General features: G+C 45.2%; 1 protein-coding gene across 1 annotated transcript in view; it reads right to left on the bottom strand.

Annotated features, from left to right (window-relative positions):
• The window catches only part of akna (AT-hook transcription factor), a 201,691-nt gene that overhangs the window by 127,165 nt on the left and 56,089 nt on the right, over window positions 1-18,437 (bottom strand). The window contains exon 3 of the mRNA XM_078550276.1: window positions 7,260-7,769. Within this exon, the coding sequence (XP_078406402.1) occupies window positions 7,260-7,617 (358 nt within the window). The 5' untranslated portion in view covers window positions 7,618-7,769. The remainder of the gene's footprint in view (window positions 1-7,259; window positions 7,770-18,437) is intronic.

Genomic DNA, 18,437 nt, shown 5'->3' with positions numbered 1-18,437 from the left:
CATCATCTGTGCAGGCCCAAAACATGGACCTACATGAAAGTGTAAGGAAGGTGGAATATTTGATTGTGCAAAGTAACTTGGCCTAGTTCAGAAGTTCAAATCTCCAGAGGTCATCAAATCTTAACATTCTTTAATTCCGATTGCAGCCAAATGCTTCCAGAAGAAGCAAATTTGCCACAATTCAGATGTCACCAAAATACTCAGTAAACATTACTATTGGCGGGGTTTTCCACCCCAGCTTGCCGCCAGGATTTTCTGGTCCCGCCAAATGTTAATGGACTTTTGGCTGGGCCGCCGAATCTCCTGCGGCAGGTCCTGACACAACAGGGCCGGAAAATCCCGGCCTACGTCACATTTGCACAGGACGTTGAGCCAGAATACGACAATACCCATGCTCTATCTAATTAGCAGCTTAAATCCACTATTTGAAACATGGAACCTTGAGAGGCGATTTAAATCCTGCTCACCCCTGTGGAAACGTGGGTGGACAGGCAATCAAAGTCATCTGGGAAACTTACCCACAGATGTTGCCTGATCTGCTGAGCCTCCTCAGAATGTTTTGCTTTCATTTCAAATGTCCAGCATCTGTTGTGTCTTACTTTTCGTTTTATTGGCCAACTTTGCGTTTCTGGCAGTGTTTCATTGGTTAGCCCCAAATAGAAGCAACCTGAATATGCCCAGAAATGCTGACGTGCGATGGAATAAAACCACTGACCATGGAATAGGTCAGGCTTCACTCTGAATCCTGCAGGGCATTGCCTCAACACCTTGAGACTTCAGACCACACTGGCAGAATCCAATTGTACATGTATTATCTGCAAATCGGATTTAACACACTAATACAGCTACTGTACTTAATGAAGCATCGTGGGCTCAAAAAGCTTAATGTTTTGTTCCCTGCGGTCCAAATGCAGAATGTTTCGACACAATGCTGCATTTTTAGCCCAGGAATGAATTTAGACAGCCAATTTCAAATAGTGCAATACTGAGATTTTATATGTTTACTTTATTTTGTCTCCTGCTTCAGGTTTTAAGAATATCGATTGCTCATCAGTCTTGTACTAGTATTTCTATAAATAGTCCCAGAGACAGTCGGATAATGATTTCAGGTAAAATGAGATTGTTTCGGACAGGAGTTTTTGTTTCTGACGCTGCCACTTTCACCATAATGGTCAGAAGCTACATCTGCATGGAATCTTGGAGAGGTGGCATGTGCTGTTAATCCAATTAGCAACAGCTTTTAGCAACTGACAGCCCATTGGTGCAACTACTCAGTATAACAGAGCCTTAAGAAACCTGTCCATGCCCAAACTCTCCGCACGAGTCTCCAATCTGCACTGGCCAACAGGCAAGACCCTTTCAGAAAAGGGAAAGTTGGTGACGGGGAATGGGGTGGGCTGAAAAGTCAAGCTGGCCTGTATTCCACACCGTGTCGAAGTAATTTAATAAGGATTGAGGGCTACACTCGTTTATGGACGTCACTTTTATTTGCTAACCAACGATTATTTGCCTGGCAGGCATCCTGCTGTTTCACATTAAATGGTAATTTTTGATGATTAAATGATTATATGAAATATAAACTTTGAAACAAATCCAATGCTTTGTTCAGATCATTTAAAACAAATGTACTCATGCAAAATAAATAGATAATTTGAGCAGTTATTAATATAACACAAACATCTTACAGCACTTTTTTGTGACAATTTAAAGCATGAGAGTTACAAAATTGTGGCAGAGTGGACTCATGGCAAATTCAGCTTCATGACTTCATCTCCTATAACATCCTGAGTTATTCAAGGATCGCCGAACTGCAGCTTATGCCATGATTTTGCTGCAAGGCGGGGCGAGGAGGCAGGCTCTAAGTCTCTCTCAGGCAAAATGGGGATTGAACTCGGCGCTGTTGGCGTTAGTCTGACCCACACACTCGCCATCAAGCCAACTGAGCCGAACAATCCCCCCCATGTGACACTAATCTGAGGATTGAGCTAGGGGCAGAATTTTACCCTTGGCATGTGGGCTCAGGCGAGGGCGGTTGGGAAGCTGACCGCCGCCCGCGATTGGCAGCGTACCGCGATTTTACACGGGCAGGCCAATTAAAGCACGCTCAGCGTGAGGCGCAGCCTTTCAATGAGCACGAAGGGGCGGGGGCTTAATGTCCGCTGGGTCCAATGGCAACCCGGCGGCTGATTCAAATGCGGCCTTAGCAGCCCCTGGAAGGCTGCCACCGAAGAACGCCAGAGCCATGCGCATGGATGCCGCAGTGGGTGGACATGGCAGGAGGGAGGGCAGTCAGCGGGGCATTTGGCCCTGCATTTTTTGGATGAGTGCCTCGGTGCCCTCCTGGAGGAGGTGGCAGCCAAAAGAGAAACACTTGTCCCCAGGGACGTGAGGTGGAGGGCCCCCCACCTCACTAAAAAGGCCTAGAAGGAGGTGGCATCAAGGGTCAGCAGCCACAACATGGTGAGGCGCACACGGGTCCAGTGCTGCGATCGGGAAGGGTGAGTATCGTGTTGGCATGGGTCACTTTGCAGAACAGGTAAGGGCTGCCCATCCCCCCTCCCCGTGGACCTGAGAGGTGTCACAGTGTGAGTGGCAAATGTCAGTGAGGCAGGATCTGGCCAAGGGAGTGAAGCCTGGCTGCTTGGATTGAGTGCCTTGCGGCTCCAGAGTCACGAATGTGCTGAGCCCTGCGAGGTGGGATTGGCCAGGCTGCAATGGGGTTGCAGGTAGAGGGTACACTAATCAATGGTCCTCTGTCCTTTCAGGAGAAAACATCCCATAACAACGCGAGAGGTCGCGGACTAAGAGTGCAGTGCACTGGGGTGAGATTGTGGTTTTTTGCAACCATTGTAGTGTGGTCTGTATATTGACGTGAGCCTCGAACCTGGAATGCCCACTGATAATGGAAAGACGAGGGCACCACGAGGAAAGATGATGCAGATCTCTGTATCATCAGGGTGCCAGGCATGCACAATGACAGTGTAATGAGTTAAACTAATGACATGTCCTTCTTCTCCCTTTCAGGCTCACCAGAAGCCCCTCATTGTGAGGAGCCTGAAGGCCCACCCCTGACCCCTGAGGACTACCATGCTCAGCAAGCACCAGCATCACACCCGCACTGTCAAGCAGGCACCAGTGCAGATACCAGCACCTCGGTGGGCATAAGGTCAGCATCTAATATCTCGGTGCACATTGGTGAGGGCACTTCACACTCACTTGAGGTACAGGCAGAGGCAAAGACAGCACAGGGTGCCGGCAGTCAGAGGATTGCTGGAGACCAGGACAATGCTCAGTTGATGGCTGATGATGGGCCTCTGGGGTTGTCCCTGAGGCAGCAGATGCTGTAAGTTCAGAAGGATGTGCGGGAGGATCTGGCGGAGGTACATGAGGGAATACATGCCATGGTCTCCATTGTGGAGGAGTCCATGTGGAGCATAAGCACTGCGTTGACCCTCATGGCCGAGCGCAATGCCTCCTCCATGGAGAGAGTGGCGACTCTCATGGGGAGGCTCCTCCAGGAGCTCAATCAGGGATTCCTGCGGATGCACTCTGACCTGCAAGCCCTCACACCAGCATTGAACTCAGCTGGTCAGTGTCAGTGTGGGAGATGGATTGGGCACCCAGTACCCCAGCTAGATGCCCATCCATCAATGGGTGAGCAGGGAGGTCCGAAGCGACCTCACGTTGGTGCTTGAGCTGCCTGTCGTCTCTGCGGGCTCCTCTCAGGGTGCTCTGGATGATGGCAACAGCTCCTCCCCTCCTCTGGCATCTGATGAGGCTGCGGTGACTAGGGAGATGCCAGCCATGGCACTGGCCACTCCCTCCCAGGTGGGGCCAGCACAGGCTCCATGGGCCAGAGGACGTCCGCCAAGGTCATTGAGGCCAACAAGACAGCAGATCTGAGCAGGCTGTCTCCAATGCCGGTGCCAGCGAGGGGGGAGCACCTAGATGGAGCACTCACAAGCGAAAACTTAAAGCACCTTAAGCATAACACGGCCTGATCACAGGTGATATTTGTTTCCCTCATTTTTCTGTTTTTTTAATGGTGTGATATAAAACACTGGTGAATGTCATTTTCTGCTATGTTTGTCACTCAGAAGTATATGAGTTTTATTTTGCAACTGGCCTCTGGATGCTTCATTTACTTTGTAAGTGCAGGGTAAGCAATGACGTTATGATGGACGCGTGACTCTTTAAACTTCATAGCAGTGGCACATAGTGTATGTTGTTGACCAAGGAACTGGTCCTGTCAGGGATCGAGTATGGAGCCTGCTGCCCTGGCATGTGGTGGTGGTCCTTATTTGGTAGCCTAGCTGAAGGAGCATTGGATCAAGACTTCCCGGGTGTCCCTGCCTCCCTGTAGGTTACCCTGGTCTGTGTCTATGCCCTCAGTGCTCTCCTAAGCATGCTCATCCTCGGACTCACTACTGGACTCATCGTCTGTTGCCTGTGCAGCTGCGTCAAGATCTTCTTCCTCCGCTGCGTCCCCCCTTTCCAGTGCCAGATTGTGTAGAGCACAGCATGCAACCACTCTCGGTGGCTTACGATCTGGGGGGTATTGTCGTGAGCCCGCTGAACGGTCCAGGCATCAGAAGCGCATCTTGAGAAGATCCATGGTTCTCTCTACCACCGCCCTTGTAGAGGCATGGCTCTTGTTGTACTGCTGCTTGGCCTCTGTTCTTGGACGGCAGAGAGGCATCATGAGCCGCCTTTTGAATGGATAGTCCTTGGCATCCAGCAGCCATCCATCCAGCCGGGCTGGAACACTGAAGAGTCTCTGCATCTTGGAGTGCCTCAGGATGTAGGCGTCATGGGAGCTGCCTGGGTACCTTGCACAGACTTGTAGAATCAGCATCCTGTGATCACACACTATCTGCACGTTCATGGAGTGGAAGCCCTTCCTGTTGACGAAGGCACCGGGCTCACCCGCTGGTGCCTTGATGGCCACGTGTGTGCAGTTAATTGCACCCTGGATGCGGGGGAACCCAGCAATTGCAGCAAAGCCTCTGACTCGCTCTGCCTGGCTGGCCTCATCCCAGCGGTAATGAATGAAAGTCAATGCACGCCTGAACAGAGCGTCTGTCACCAGCTTGATGCAACTGTGGACAGCTGACTGGGAGACTTCACACAGATCCCCCACTGACCCCTGGAAAGAGCCGAAGGCATAGAAGTTTAGGGCCACCATGACCTTCAGAGCCACTGACATGGGGTGTCCACCCACACAGTCAGAGCTGATCTCAGGGCGATCCTCTGAGAGATGGAGGTCACTGTCTCCCTTGAGAGTCGGAGCCTCCTTTGGCACTGCACCTCAGGCATATTGAGGTAGCTGCTTCGCCGCCTGTATACCCTCGCAGCAGGATAGTGGCATCTTCTGCGGCCCCTTCCACCCTGGCCTACCGGTTGGCCCTGCACCCCTTGTGCCTGCGCCACAGGTCGGTCCCATGGAAGCTAAATACAGAAACTTGGCCTCCTCCCCCTTCTGGCCCTCTCTTTCTCAGAGGAGGAGGTACCTCCAGCGGAAACCACAATCCCCATTACCAGGATCAGGGAAGGCTGTCTGATACCTGGAAGGGCCCAAGCGGTGTGAATCCTCCGGAGGCCTGGAAGACAACACCGAGTCCTGAACTGAAGTCTCTAAATGCTCTGAATGAAGCTCTGCATCGAAATGAAGCTGTCCTGTTCACAGAAGCAACCAGCAGCAAGTGATATCCAAAACTACTCACTATTCGCTTTGACAAGGCCGCTGACCTCTCTTACCCCACCCGTGGGTGAGGTTTTGCAAATTGTGGCCTGCCCGTTTTGCCCATGTGACGGCCTAAAACTCAGAGTCAATTGGTCTCTCATGGGCCTAACTGGCCACTTAATTAATGGCGGGCGTGCCTCCGTCTTCCTCACGTGCCTGCCTAGCGAAATATCACGAGAGTGCACGTTGATGTCGCTACGCTCACCCAACGTCAACGCACTTTATTTCATGCACGGGTGTGTCAGGCGCGAGCCCTTATGCCAAGGGTAAAATTCTGCCCTGGGTCTCTCTTATTGAGCTGACTTGAGGCTTGAAAATCTCCAGGCCAATTGTCTCTGGCCTTTTCTGGGATTTATTAACAACTAATAACAACCAACAACTCTTCACCCACTCCAGAGGCTTGAGTGCAAAAATCTAGGCTGACACTTCAGTCCAATACTCAAGGAGTGCTGCAATGTCAGAGGTGCCATCTTTTGGATTAGACATTAAATTGAGGTCCTGTCTGTGTCTAGAAAAGAGCCCACAGCACTTTTTCGAAGGAGGGCAGAAGAGTTATCCCCCATGTCCTGGCCAGTATTTATCCCTCCATCAACATCGCTAAAAAACAGATTACCTGCTCATTGTTGTTGCTGGAAACTAGCTGTGTGCAAATTGGCAATCACCTTTGTGAGTTGATAGCAGTCACTACATTTTAGAAATACTTTGTTGGCTGGAAAACACTTTGGGGAAGTCCTGAGGTCAAGAAAGGTGCTATATAAATGCACATCTTTCTTTTTAGTCAACAGAAACACAGGTTCAGATACTCCTTGTATCGTCAAATAAGAAGTTTGGAGGCAATTTCTTTAACAGAGCTTTCAGAATAAACAAATACCTCGATTCCCAAACCCATGCAATGTTCAGTGCCAATTGAAACATTGTAAAATCACAAATCACAGTAAAATAGGCATCTCTAAGCCTTCTGCAACTTTGAGTGCAGGAGGACAGTAACAGCAGCCTTTCCAATCTGCCATCCCCCTGCAGGCCATGTGAGTTCTGCCTGCCTAGTCTTCAGTTTTGTGACATTTCTCCACGCAAAGGTTTCAGGTCATGCAGCAAAACATCATCAACCCATTTCCTTCATTTTGTTGTTTCCAGTCACTGATGAAGTGCTGCCTTATTTAGCATGTGCACATGTTCACTGCAAGGACATCTTTTTAAAACACATTGCCTCAAAGTTACATTTCACGATATTCATCCACCAACACTTTAAGAATTAGGGAGTTCCTTTACCCACTACTTTTAACAGAAATGTCGACTAATTTATCAGATTCTGCACACTGCATTCAATTTAAGCCCAAAAAAGAAAACATGTTATTCTCCAGCTGCAACCTCCCTGGAGTGAACACTAATTTAATCAGTGCCTCTCTGGCCATGCCTCTGTGATTAGATGAGACCATTGACTGTAATAAACTTTAAGTGCAGGCAAACAGCTGCAATATAGATTATTTTAGAAATGTGTATAGCATGAACTACTTACAAATCAAATGGCTGAGGCTTGCATCCTCCTCTGCATATATGGACAAGGGAGCAGGGTCTGAATCTTGGAATTCACTGATGTCAAAGCTCTCATCATCTACAGACTCTTGGGAGTGGACCAGGGTACTCAATTTATTGTAATCGTGCAGCACTTGGAGCTCAGTCATCTCCCCATCCTCCTCCACAGTTTCCAAACCATCCTCCAATCTTGGATGGTACTGCAGATAATACTCATTGATTTCATCCATTCCAATTATCCCATTCTCATCCATCTGATTGAAAATGTCTTCACCCTGTTCTTCCAAATCTTCATCAGGATCCAGGTCTGAATCGACCACCTGGGTTTCGGCGACTGCCATAATTTTTCCTTGGTTTAACGTGCTACACAGTGACAGCAGAAGAACTGCAAGGGCTAAGGGCAGAGTGTTGTCTCATTGCGTCTCCAATTAGGATTACCAAGGGTTTCACTCTTTACTTGTTTTGCTGCCTCTTAGTAACTCCGCACACTTGTCTGCAAAAATGAAAAGAATAATAGAATATTTAAAGTCATACTAGCAAAAATATGCAACCCGATGAAGACTGATCTGTTTTGTCAGCTTGTCACTTATGGTTAAAGTTAACTAAGCACGCACGTGTACCAACAGGAAGATATATGGCCATTCCCCGCTAACAGTGTCCCAAATTGCCACAGCTACTGTTCATTCACAGCACATGTAAAAATTAATAGATGCATACCATGCAACGCCTCCCCTCCTCTCTCTTTGTTTGGCATGCAGCAACCTCAGGAGCAATGGGGGTAAAATCGGATATGGGTGGAGGTGCAAAGTTGGTGCCTGTTATGTACTCCACCCAATTTGAGAGCTATTGGCTTCAACACAATTGAATATCAGGCATGTGGTATAGCGGTTCACAAATGCAATTCCACTAGTTTTGCAAACCCACCCATGCTCATTTCAGCCTCAATATATTTAAGCTGCACTTTCAGACTGGAGAGATTAAACCAAATACTTTATGCTTTCCAGCTAGCATGTTCCTTGTGTAGTTTCTCCAAGGGCAGGCTTGTAGAGGAAAGCCTGATCTATTTTGTTTGTTCAAATTCAATCGTATGTTGTCATTTCCAGCCAACGTGCACAGATGACTTTCAGTCTAAAGTGAGATAATTGGAAGTTGTAGGCAGTCTCCTACTGTGAAAATGTTTATATGTACCGCAGTGTAGATAGTGCACACGTAACTATAAATGTCATCAGTCCTCAATTCAGACAGTAATTGAAGAGTAATGTACACATATAAAATTGTTTCACCATGGAAACATATAGTACTATATCGTTGTGAAATTTCTGTCTTTGTTAGGATTCTACTCAAACTGTATTTAACATAATTTAAAAGGGATGAGATTTGTCCTCAGGAACAAAAGCTCCAGTGTACAGAAAAGAAATGTTCCTTGCAGTGATAAGGAAGTCATAGCAAATGTGCCAAAAACACAATCTACTGTTTCAGCACACCAAAATGTATGAATATAATGAGATCATCTTCTAAGATACTTTAGTAAGATGATGTGAATAGAAACAGCTCCAAGCACACACACTCAGATATTGTAGCTAGAAATCCCACTCATGCCAAAATTAGCTGGAAGTAGGATTCAATCACGACAAAGGGTGGGATCATGTCTTGTTTAAATGTGATAACCTGAAATTTTAACAATATTAACAATTAAGGCGTTCAAAGATTAAGACACAGGAAGAAGTGATAGAAAGATATCCGGGGGTAAATTTGATAGCCCCTGAAATTGGGTCCAGGGATTGTGATGTGCATATCACCAGACCGTATTGACTGCAAGCCCATGCTGCCAAGGGGAATGACTCCTTGTACACCCATGTCTGTGAGCAAATGATTTGTGCAGAAAACTTGGAAGTCAGCAAAAGGTCCTTGAGCTCCTGCCACATCGTCCCCCTCCCCCCTTCCCCTGTAGACTTTTGAAACTTTAAACAACCACAGAAAGTGTCTAAAACAAAAACAGAAACAGAAATACCTGGAAAAACTCAGCAGGTCTGGCAGCATCGGCGGGGAAAAGCACAGTTGACATTTCGAGTCCTCATGACCCTACAACAGAACTGTTCTGTTCTGTTCTCTTGAAGGGTCATGAGGACTCGAAACGTCAACTGTGCTCTTCTCCGCCGATGCTGCCAGACCTGCTGAGTTTTTCCAGGTATTTCTGTTTCTGTTTTTGTTTTGGATTTCCAGCATCCGCAGTTTTTTGTTTTTAACAGAGAGTGTCTAACCACTTGTGGAATCAAAGCAACAGGCAGAAAAAAATCAAACAGCAACTAACCAGTAAGCCATTGGCCATTCCTTTAAACAGCTTGAGGATAGGGAAGGGGAGGGTCCTTCCTACTGCTGCTGAATATGTGCTCAGCTGCGCGAGGTTAGGAGAGGTCATCAGGTGGATTGTTGAGCTCCAAAATGGCACACCGGTGTCAAATTAGAGTTGCACACTGAACAACGACATGATCTGCCTGTTCTGCATATTTCTGGCACCCATTTACTGCACACACGCAGTCCGCTTCATAATATGGCATTAACCGTGACTTAGCCCAAAAATGTGTACATGCTCTGCCGATGCCATTCTATACGGCAAATAGCATCCATAATGCCCAAAGGACCGATTCAAATTTCATGTCATCAGTCTTTGATTATCAAAAGACTTAGACTGTCTGGCTTACACTTATTCACATTTCTGTGCAGCCCCTTTTATAATCAGGCAGGTACTAACTATCATGTCTGTTTGAACTTAAGAACATAAATTGGAGCAGGAGTAGGCTATTTGTCCCATCGAGACTGCTCCGCCATTTGATAAGATCATGGCTTAACTCCACTTTCCTGCCTGCCCCCCATAACTTTTGACCTCCTTTGTTGGTCAAAAATCTGCCTAACGCAGCCTTAAATATATTCAATGACCCAACCTCCACCGCTCTCCTGAGAGAATTCCAAAGACTAATGGCCCCCTGAGAGAAGAAAGTTCTCCTGATCTCCATCTCAAATGGGAGATCCCTTATTTTTAAAACCATGCCCCTCATTCTAGATTTCCCCACAAGGGGAAACGTCTCCCAACATCTAGTCTGTCAAGTCCCCTCAGAATCCTGTACATTTCAATGAGATCACATCTTATTCTTCTAAACTCCAATGAGTATAGGCCCAACCTGCTCAACCTTTCCTCTTAAAACAAGCCCTTCATCCCAGGATTTAGCCTAGTGAACCTTCTCTGAAACACTTTTAATGCAAGTATGTCTCTCTTTTAGTACGGAGACCAAAACTGTACACAATACTCTCGGGGCAGAATTTAGCCCTTGTTGGGTGGACTTGGCGGGGGCGGGCGGGGGCAGGCAGGGGCGGTCAGCCAGCCGCCGCCTGCTATCAAGGCCAGAAGGCAATTTCACACTGGCCGGCCAATTAAGGCCTGCCCAGCGTGAGAAGCGAGCAGCAGCGCTGCCTGTGTGGGCGGGGAGGTGGGGGGGGAGTGCAAGCAGGGCGAGCATGCGCTTGAGAATATTCCTGCGGCACAGAGCTGCCTCAGGGAAATGAAGAGTTTATAAAAACATGAAGGTTAGAAAAATGTAATAAAACATGTCCCCCTCATGTGACTCTGTCACATGAGTGGGGACATGTTATAAGTGAAATCTGAAAAATTTCATTTCATTTTTATTGATGTTGGAAAGCTCAACCCGCCCGTGGATGAGGTTTCCAAAAAAGTGCAAAGGCCGCTGGGCCTTTTCGCCTGCCCGCCATCCGTAAGGGAGCTGTAGAGAAGGAGGCGCTGGAGGTAAGTCAAGGCTTGGTATGCCTGGATATCGTAGATGGAGAGATGGGGAACTCTTATCAACAGCAAAAATGAATGAGTGTCACTGTTAGCTAGCCTTTTGGCTAGCAATCAGATGAGCATGATACCACTTTAACAATTTCATAGGTCAAAGATAATCATGTGATTATTCCTTTTTGGAACTAGCAATCTTTTTTTGCTAGCAGTAATTACATGGACATTCTGTGAGGAGCATGCCCTACTGCTGATAATCAGATGACCATTCTGGTCCATGCTTAGTTGATAGTACTCTGGACCTGTGCTGGTAAAGGTGGGGGATAAAGGTTTGGCAGGTTTTAGTTTATACAACAACGAAGATAGTATGCATATACTTACAAATCCACAACTCATTACCTGATAGACTTAAGTTAATAAAGAATATCAGTATTAATCTTCTAAGCCCACTTTCCCTTAATAGGAAATCCTTACCATATGGAGCCAACCTGTCGCTGAGTGTAATTTTGAGGGTGGAGTGGGCGGGCAGGACTGATGCTCTTGTATCATTACTAGTCTCATTGTGACATCACTGACTCTAATTATGATGGAGCAATGAAACATGATGCCAGCTTTTAATGGTTTGTTTTGCTATGCAAGAAGAGAGAAATATAACCAGCAGCTAAGATGGTAGGAAAGTGGAGACAGAATCTGTGGCGTGGCTGGGCTAAGGGATAGAGTGAGGCATAGCAGAGAGGCAGAATATAACCCAGGTGCAGCCTTCAGCCTGTGGGCAATGCTGCAGGAGATACATCGATATAATTAAAATTCATTGCACCAAATGGCCCTGCAGAAACACACAAAGAGAACTTCTCATTAAAACACATCAACCAGAATAAACAATAAGCAAGAGAGGTTCTCGGAGGTTGCCAAAGAAACAGGAATGCTCTCAGCACACTCAGTTATTCAATCACCTGACCATGCATATTCCACGAACCGTATGCTGAGTAATTAGCTGAGGAACAGGCCTAAGGCAGATCCCTAAAGACCAGACAGCCAACTAGTATTGTATCAGATGAACATTGGTGAGGCTGAAGGTGGTGCCAAACCACAATTACGTTCTGACAGCAACAGTTATTTTGAGATAGGCCTTGAACCAAATCTCAAATCCAAGGTTTCCCAAATTGCACAAAATTAATTCAAAAACTGAGCCAAACTGATCTTTTGTCTGTTTTCTTTGGGTTGAGCATCACGAATGCAAAATGCAAATGATGCATATATGGGACTTTATATCTAAGTAACGGTACATGGGAAATGAATACGAACCCCTTAAAATAATTCAAGTGATCATTTTACACACTCGATTGACAGAACTCCATAAATACATACTAAGGTGAACAATCAGGATCCCTTTTGGTGCAAATCTGATGTAACCCAAGTGGAAGGGAAGTGGTAGCAGAGGAAACCTGATTGTGTCCCAGACAAACGAAGGGAAATTCATGGACCGAGGAAGGGTCCAAACCTCCTGCTCTTAACAGGGCGAGTGGCATGATAGAGGAGGAGGGGGAAAATCGAGGCTGAGGCTGAGGCTGAGGCAGGGACTCCCAATGTTGAGAGTTCTCTGACTCTCAGGCGGATGTAGGAAAGTGTCTGTGGCCCCAGAACCAGTAAGCCCCACCTCTGAGTCAAGGCGACTGGGATTGTGGTCTGGATTCCTGAAGGCGAAAAAGTTAACGATTTTTTTTTCTCTTGTTTAAGTATGAACTGTTTACAAAGGGGTTCAAAGAAGGATCACTTAATTTATTCCCGAGATGAGGGATTTATGAAGAAAGCTTGAACAGGTTGGGTCTATACCCATTGGAATTTCGAAGAATGAGAGGTGAAACATATAAGATCCTGAGGGGACTTGATAGGGTAGATTCTGGGAGGATGTTTCCACTTGCGGGGGAGCCTAGGACTAGGGGGCACAGTTTGGTCTCCCTTTTAGGATGGAGATGAGGAGAATTTTTTCTCTCTCAGTGGGTCATGAAATTCTCTTCCCCAGAAAGCAGTGGAGACTGAGTCAAACAGATTTTTGATAGGCAGGGGAGTCAAGGGTTATAGTTGTGGAGGCGGGGGGGCTGCAGGGAGGTGCAGACAGGAAAGTGGAGTTGACCCCACTACCAGATCAGCCATGATCTGATTGAATGGCAGAGCAGGTTCAAAGGGCTGAATGGTCCACTGCTCCTAAGTCCTATGTTCCTAATGCTGTGAAGAGTTTTCTTTTAAAAAGAGTCCTTCCTTAATTTTTATTCCAACCCTATCTTAAGCACCCCGTGTTGGGAATTCTTTTGCTGTAATTTATGCTCTCTTTGATGAGCGAGCGCCCTAGGTGTGCCCCTAATCGCTAATTGTCATTCAAATTAATACGATCTCCCCTGACTCTGGCAGGGTCAGTGGTGGAGGCTCCAAGTGGGGTTAGCCCAGCACTTTACACTGTGATGTGATCTGTGCTTTGTGTATTTTAGCCATCTATGTAGTTGCTTTCTCCGACATTACTCAGGCAAATTTTTAAATTACATCTACTGTGCCCTGTACAGCAAAGTCTAGGTCATTAACATACATCAATAAAAGTTTGGTTTAGAATATGGGCAGCAAAGTTTCAAATGAGCATAAAATGGGAAGTCGACCAGGATAGCATTGGAATAATACAGAATGGGGGGAACAAAAGGATTTCAGCAGCACATAAGCTGAACAGGGGCAGAAAGGGCAACATTGCATAGAAGCATGTGGGCAGTCTTTGTTTTGGAGAGGATCAGAAACTGAACTTAGGTTTAAATAGGATGTTGAGGTTGCAAACAATCTGATTCTGCCTGAGACCGTGGCCAGGGAGGGGCATGGAATTGGTGATGAGGGAGTGAAGACAATGGTTTCCAGGGTTTAAATGGGAGGAACTGCAGCTCATTCAGGATTGGATGGTGAAAGAGGTCCGACAACATAGAGGCTATGATGGTGTGGTCGAGCTGGGTGAAGTTAGCATCCATGTAGACTCTGAAGTTGTGTCAGCGATGTTACTGAGGGGGTAGATGAGAAATAGGAGGGGGCCAAGGACAGGTCTTTAAGGGACTCGAGGCAACGATCTGGGAACGAGGAAAGAAGCCATTGCAGAACTTCTCTGGCTACGATTGGTTAGGTAAAAATGGAATTAGCTGAGTCAGTTCCACTTATCTAGGAAGAAAAAAAAGATTTGTATTTCTATAGCCCGTTTCATGGCCTCCAGACATCACAAAGTGTTTTACAGCCAATGAAGTAATTTTGAAGTATAGTCACTGTTGTAATGTAGGAAATGCAGCATCCAATTTGAGAACATCAAACTCCCACAAACCGCAATGTAATAATGACCAGCTAATCTGTTTTTGTGATGTTGATTGAGGGATAAATATTGGCCAGGGCGCCGGGGGTAACTCCCCAACTCTTCTTTGAAATAGCGCCATGGGTTCTTTTACAGCCACCCGTGCAGGTAGATGGGGCCTCGGTTTAATATCTCATCTGAAGGATGGCACATCTGACAGTGCAGCATTCCCTCAGTACTTCACTGGATTGTCAGCCTTGATTTTTGTCCTGGAGTGGGACTTGAACCTGGAACCTTGTGATTGAGACAACAGAGGAGAGGTGTTGGAGGAGGATAGTGTGATCAACCATGTCAAATTCTGTAAAGTGGTCAAGAAGGACGAGGAGGGATAGTACACCATTATCTATAAGGGACTTTGGTGGTTTATATTTGATCCAAATTGTCAAAAAGTCAACTGTTTGTCATTGAGAAAACAAAATCAAATTTGCAACAAAGTAGCTATTCCAACTAACCACCATGTCCTGAATAGTAATAATATTTACCATTACATTGCATCATCACTCTGCCATCACACTGAAAAAACGGATGGATTTGTTGACAATAACTGAATATTTGTTTGGTCTTATTCTTTACCATGCATGCTGAATGAAGAGATTCAACTAGATACAGAGAACCTTCAACGAAATGATTCTTATTTGTATTGAAAGTTTAGGTTTCAGCCTAATTATTTTCAAAATAACTGATTGTTCAGTTCTGGACTGTAAGGTGGAAATAAAACTATGGGCAGAATATTACGGGCGGAAAATGGCGTGCAATGACATCGGGCGTGCGTCCTGACGTCATCGCGCAGCCTCGTGATATTTCGTTCGGCAGGCACGCGCCAGAGTCGGCTACGCGCCTGCCTATAATTAAAAGGCCTATTAAGGCCATTAACAATCTAATTAAATTCAAATTTTCGCTGCCCGTCTAACCTAACGGTTGGCGGGCAGGCAAAAAGGCCAAGCGGCCTTTACATTTTTTAGGAAACCTCATCCACGAGTGGGATGAGGTTCCCTAAAGCAAATGAACATTAAAATAAAAACCTTATTTTTGAATTATAAACATGTCCCAGCAGTCACATGAGCGGACATATTTTATTAAATTTTTATTCTCTTCATTATTTTATTTTTACACAGCGCTTCAATCTCCCTGAAGCAGCTCCGTACCTCAGGGAGATTGGAGCGCTCTTTCTCGTGCATGCATGGGCTGTGCGCTAGGCTCGGCTCTCCCTGCACCTCCCACCACCCCCACCTCTGCCCGGACAGCGCTGCCGCTCACAATTCACGCTGGGCGGGCTTTAATTGGCAAGGGCAAAATCCTGCCCTGGGTAAATTTTATTAACATTATCCAATCTAACTCTGTCTTGGTCAGGAGACACTTGAGACAACCTATCACTCTGTGCACCCCAGGCTGATAAAACATATAGGCAATAGATCCCTTCAGTAACAGTGCATCAAATTATCCTTACAAGTTAGGAGCTTCTTTGAAACAATTTGAAGAACACAAGCAATATTTTTAATTGGGAGTGGTATGTCATTTTCATCGTTTAAAGGGTTAATTTTAGATAGGACTGTGTGATGTTGACTCTCCAGTGATCATAAGTTCCAATGCAGCAATCATTAATTGGCTTTACGTTCTTTCTAGTTAACATTAGTTATTTTTGTAGCAAGTTACAATTATGTTTTCACTGCATCGAGGTTGTACAATAATCACCAACGTTAAAAATTAAATTCTTCACAGTGTCCTTAATGCTCTGGTTTACTCTTATCAATCAACAGAATTAATACTAATCTGGCTTGACAGTTCAATGGGTTAATATGCTGTCATGCTTTGTCAAGGCATAATAAGGTGCAGATTCAAAGCTTTGGTTTCCCCAGGAATATCCCCTGCGGGATTATCAGACAGGAAAGTTAACCCAAATCTCAGCTGCGCTTTGTATTTCCTGCCAGCTAATAACAGAGTATCTCTGATGTGTCTGGGAGCAGGTCTCTGCCTTCTGTCAGGTCACAGATGGGTTTATGTTGTACAAGAATTAATGTATGTGTGAAAATAGAACCTACTGGAGGAAAAGGAACAAAATGAAGTAACAATGAAATAAAATAATCTCATTTTGAATAAGTCTAATGTTAATACAGGTTTAATCTTACTATTGTACACATGGACTTGCCCATTAGAATAAATAATTATTAAAGTGTAACCATCTACTGGTTCATCTTACTATCCCTATGTCAGCTGGGCAGAAAACATTAAATGAGCACAAGGAACACAGTCTCAGCTCCTCCAGCTCTACTAAGAGTGGAAGAAGAACAATGGGAGGCATCTAGTATAACAATTGTCTAGATTAAACCATATTCAGGCCACTTTCCACTCTGCCAGGAGTGGCGAGCAGTGACTGGGCATCACCTTGGCACCTGCAGCCCCTGTGCAGGTGTCCTGAGGCCCCCAAAAGGCTCAGCTGTTATGCCCGCCCATTCTCCATCTTGAAATAAATCACCTCTGTTATGTGAAGAGCTGCTTCCTGGCACCAGTCCTAACTGTGAATTTCATTATTGTAAGCTAGTGTCCTACCTTGTTCTAGTGTTAGTTAGCTGATTTGTAGAAATACTTCACATTTGGTTTTCCCAGACTGTTTACTGTTATGATAAATTTATGCATTATTGTTGTAATATTCCTGAAATGTAGCATTAGCCCTACAGTGGAGATCTCTTTTAGGGACAGAGAATTGTTTTGGTACAGAGCTACAGTTCTCAGAATTATAATTTACCGACAAATCCGCTTGCCTCACAAGCATTAAACTCAGTGGGTGGGTTAGTTTGAACTTAAATTATTGCGTTGTTATGCTCTTTTGAATCTGTCCAAATCCCTATGGGTCAAATTTATGAAGCACTATACAAAATATTTTACAAATTTCACTAGAATATCTATGTTTGTTGCTCTTCTGTCTTCATATAATCTCAAAATCTTTCATATTTCCGTGGTTGCCTTTATGATCATGAAAAGATCCTTCATTTTATTTAGAAGCTGGCACAGAATGAACACAGTTCCTGGGAAATATGCCCAAGTGTAATGAAAGATTTGTGTCTGTCATTTAATCTTCATACAATGCCAAGACTTTATAAAAAAAGACCTTGGAGGGTAACATTTCGCTTCATTCAGCAAAACATCTTGAACAAATAAATGAACAATCCGCTTTAACAACAGTTGTTAGTAAAATTACTGTAGCAATTATAACTTAGAAAAAAACCCTTGCTTTATTGCAAAGAGAGGGGATAATGCTGCCCTTGTTTTTACTAGCGCATTATTAAATGTGCCTTTATATTATCAGAACATGAAAAGCAGAGGTATGGCTTTTCCACTATTAGCTGTGCTCATAAATGTAAATTGCTTGACGCCATCCCCACATAATAGTTAAAAGCATTGTAAAGCAAGGGCACAGATGCCAGGACTAATTCTGTGTCAATACCTAATTAAGTATAGAGGACAGATCAGCAGCGCTGTGACACATTTCACTTTTCTTTGCAAAATAAATTTCAGACACACTTCAAATTGAAATACGTGGCTGGTAAATTTTAGGCAGATATGCAGTTTCAAAAAATGACAACATGTACAAAGTGCACTTTCACGGCAAGATCAAAATGTCCAGCGGGCTTTCATTCGGCACCGTGACACATCAGGATGGCAATGCATGGGAGACTCAGGTGTCCCGAGGGTCACTCATTCCAGGATCCCAGTGTATAATGTAAAAGTACCTGGGTGCTTTGGCCCAGCTGACTGTATGTGATCCTCTGCTCCGAATTGCTGCATGATGCAATAGCTGAACAGAAATAAAATGTACTGGAATACAAAAGTGAAGTGCTGCTCAAGTTGTGCGGAGCTTTGCTGTCAGACCTTATGTGGAATAATGTGTTCAACTTTGGGAATCAAACCTTAGCTAAGATTTATTGGCCTTGGGAAGAGTACAGCACAAATACACTTAAATTACAAAGACAAGTTATATAAACTTTGCTTTTTATTCCCTTAAG

This window comes from Cetorhinus maximus, chromosome 10 (assembly GCF_964194155.1).
Source record: "Cetorhinus maximus chromosome 10, sCetMax3.hap1.1, whole genome shotgun sequence".
NCBI lineage: Eukaryota > Metazoa > Chordata > Chondrichthyes > Lamniformes > Cetorhinidae > Cetorhinus > Cetorhinus maximus.
Note: the sequence above shows the minus strand (reverse complement) of the source record. Positions and strands in the feature narration are given on the sequence as shown.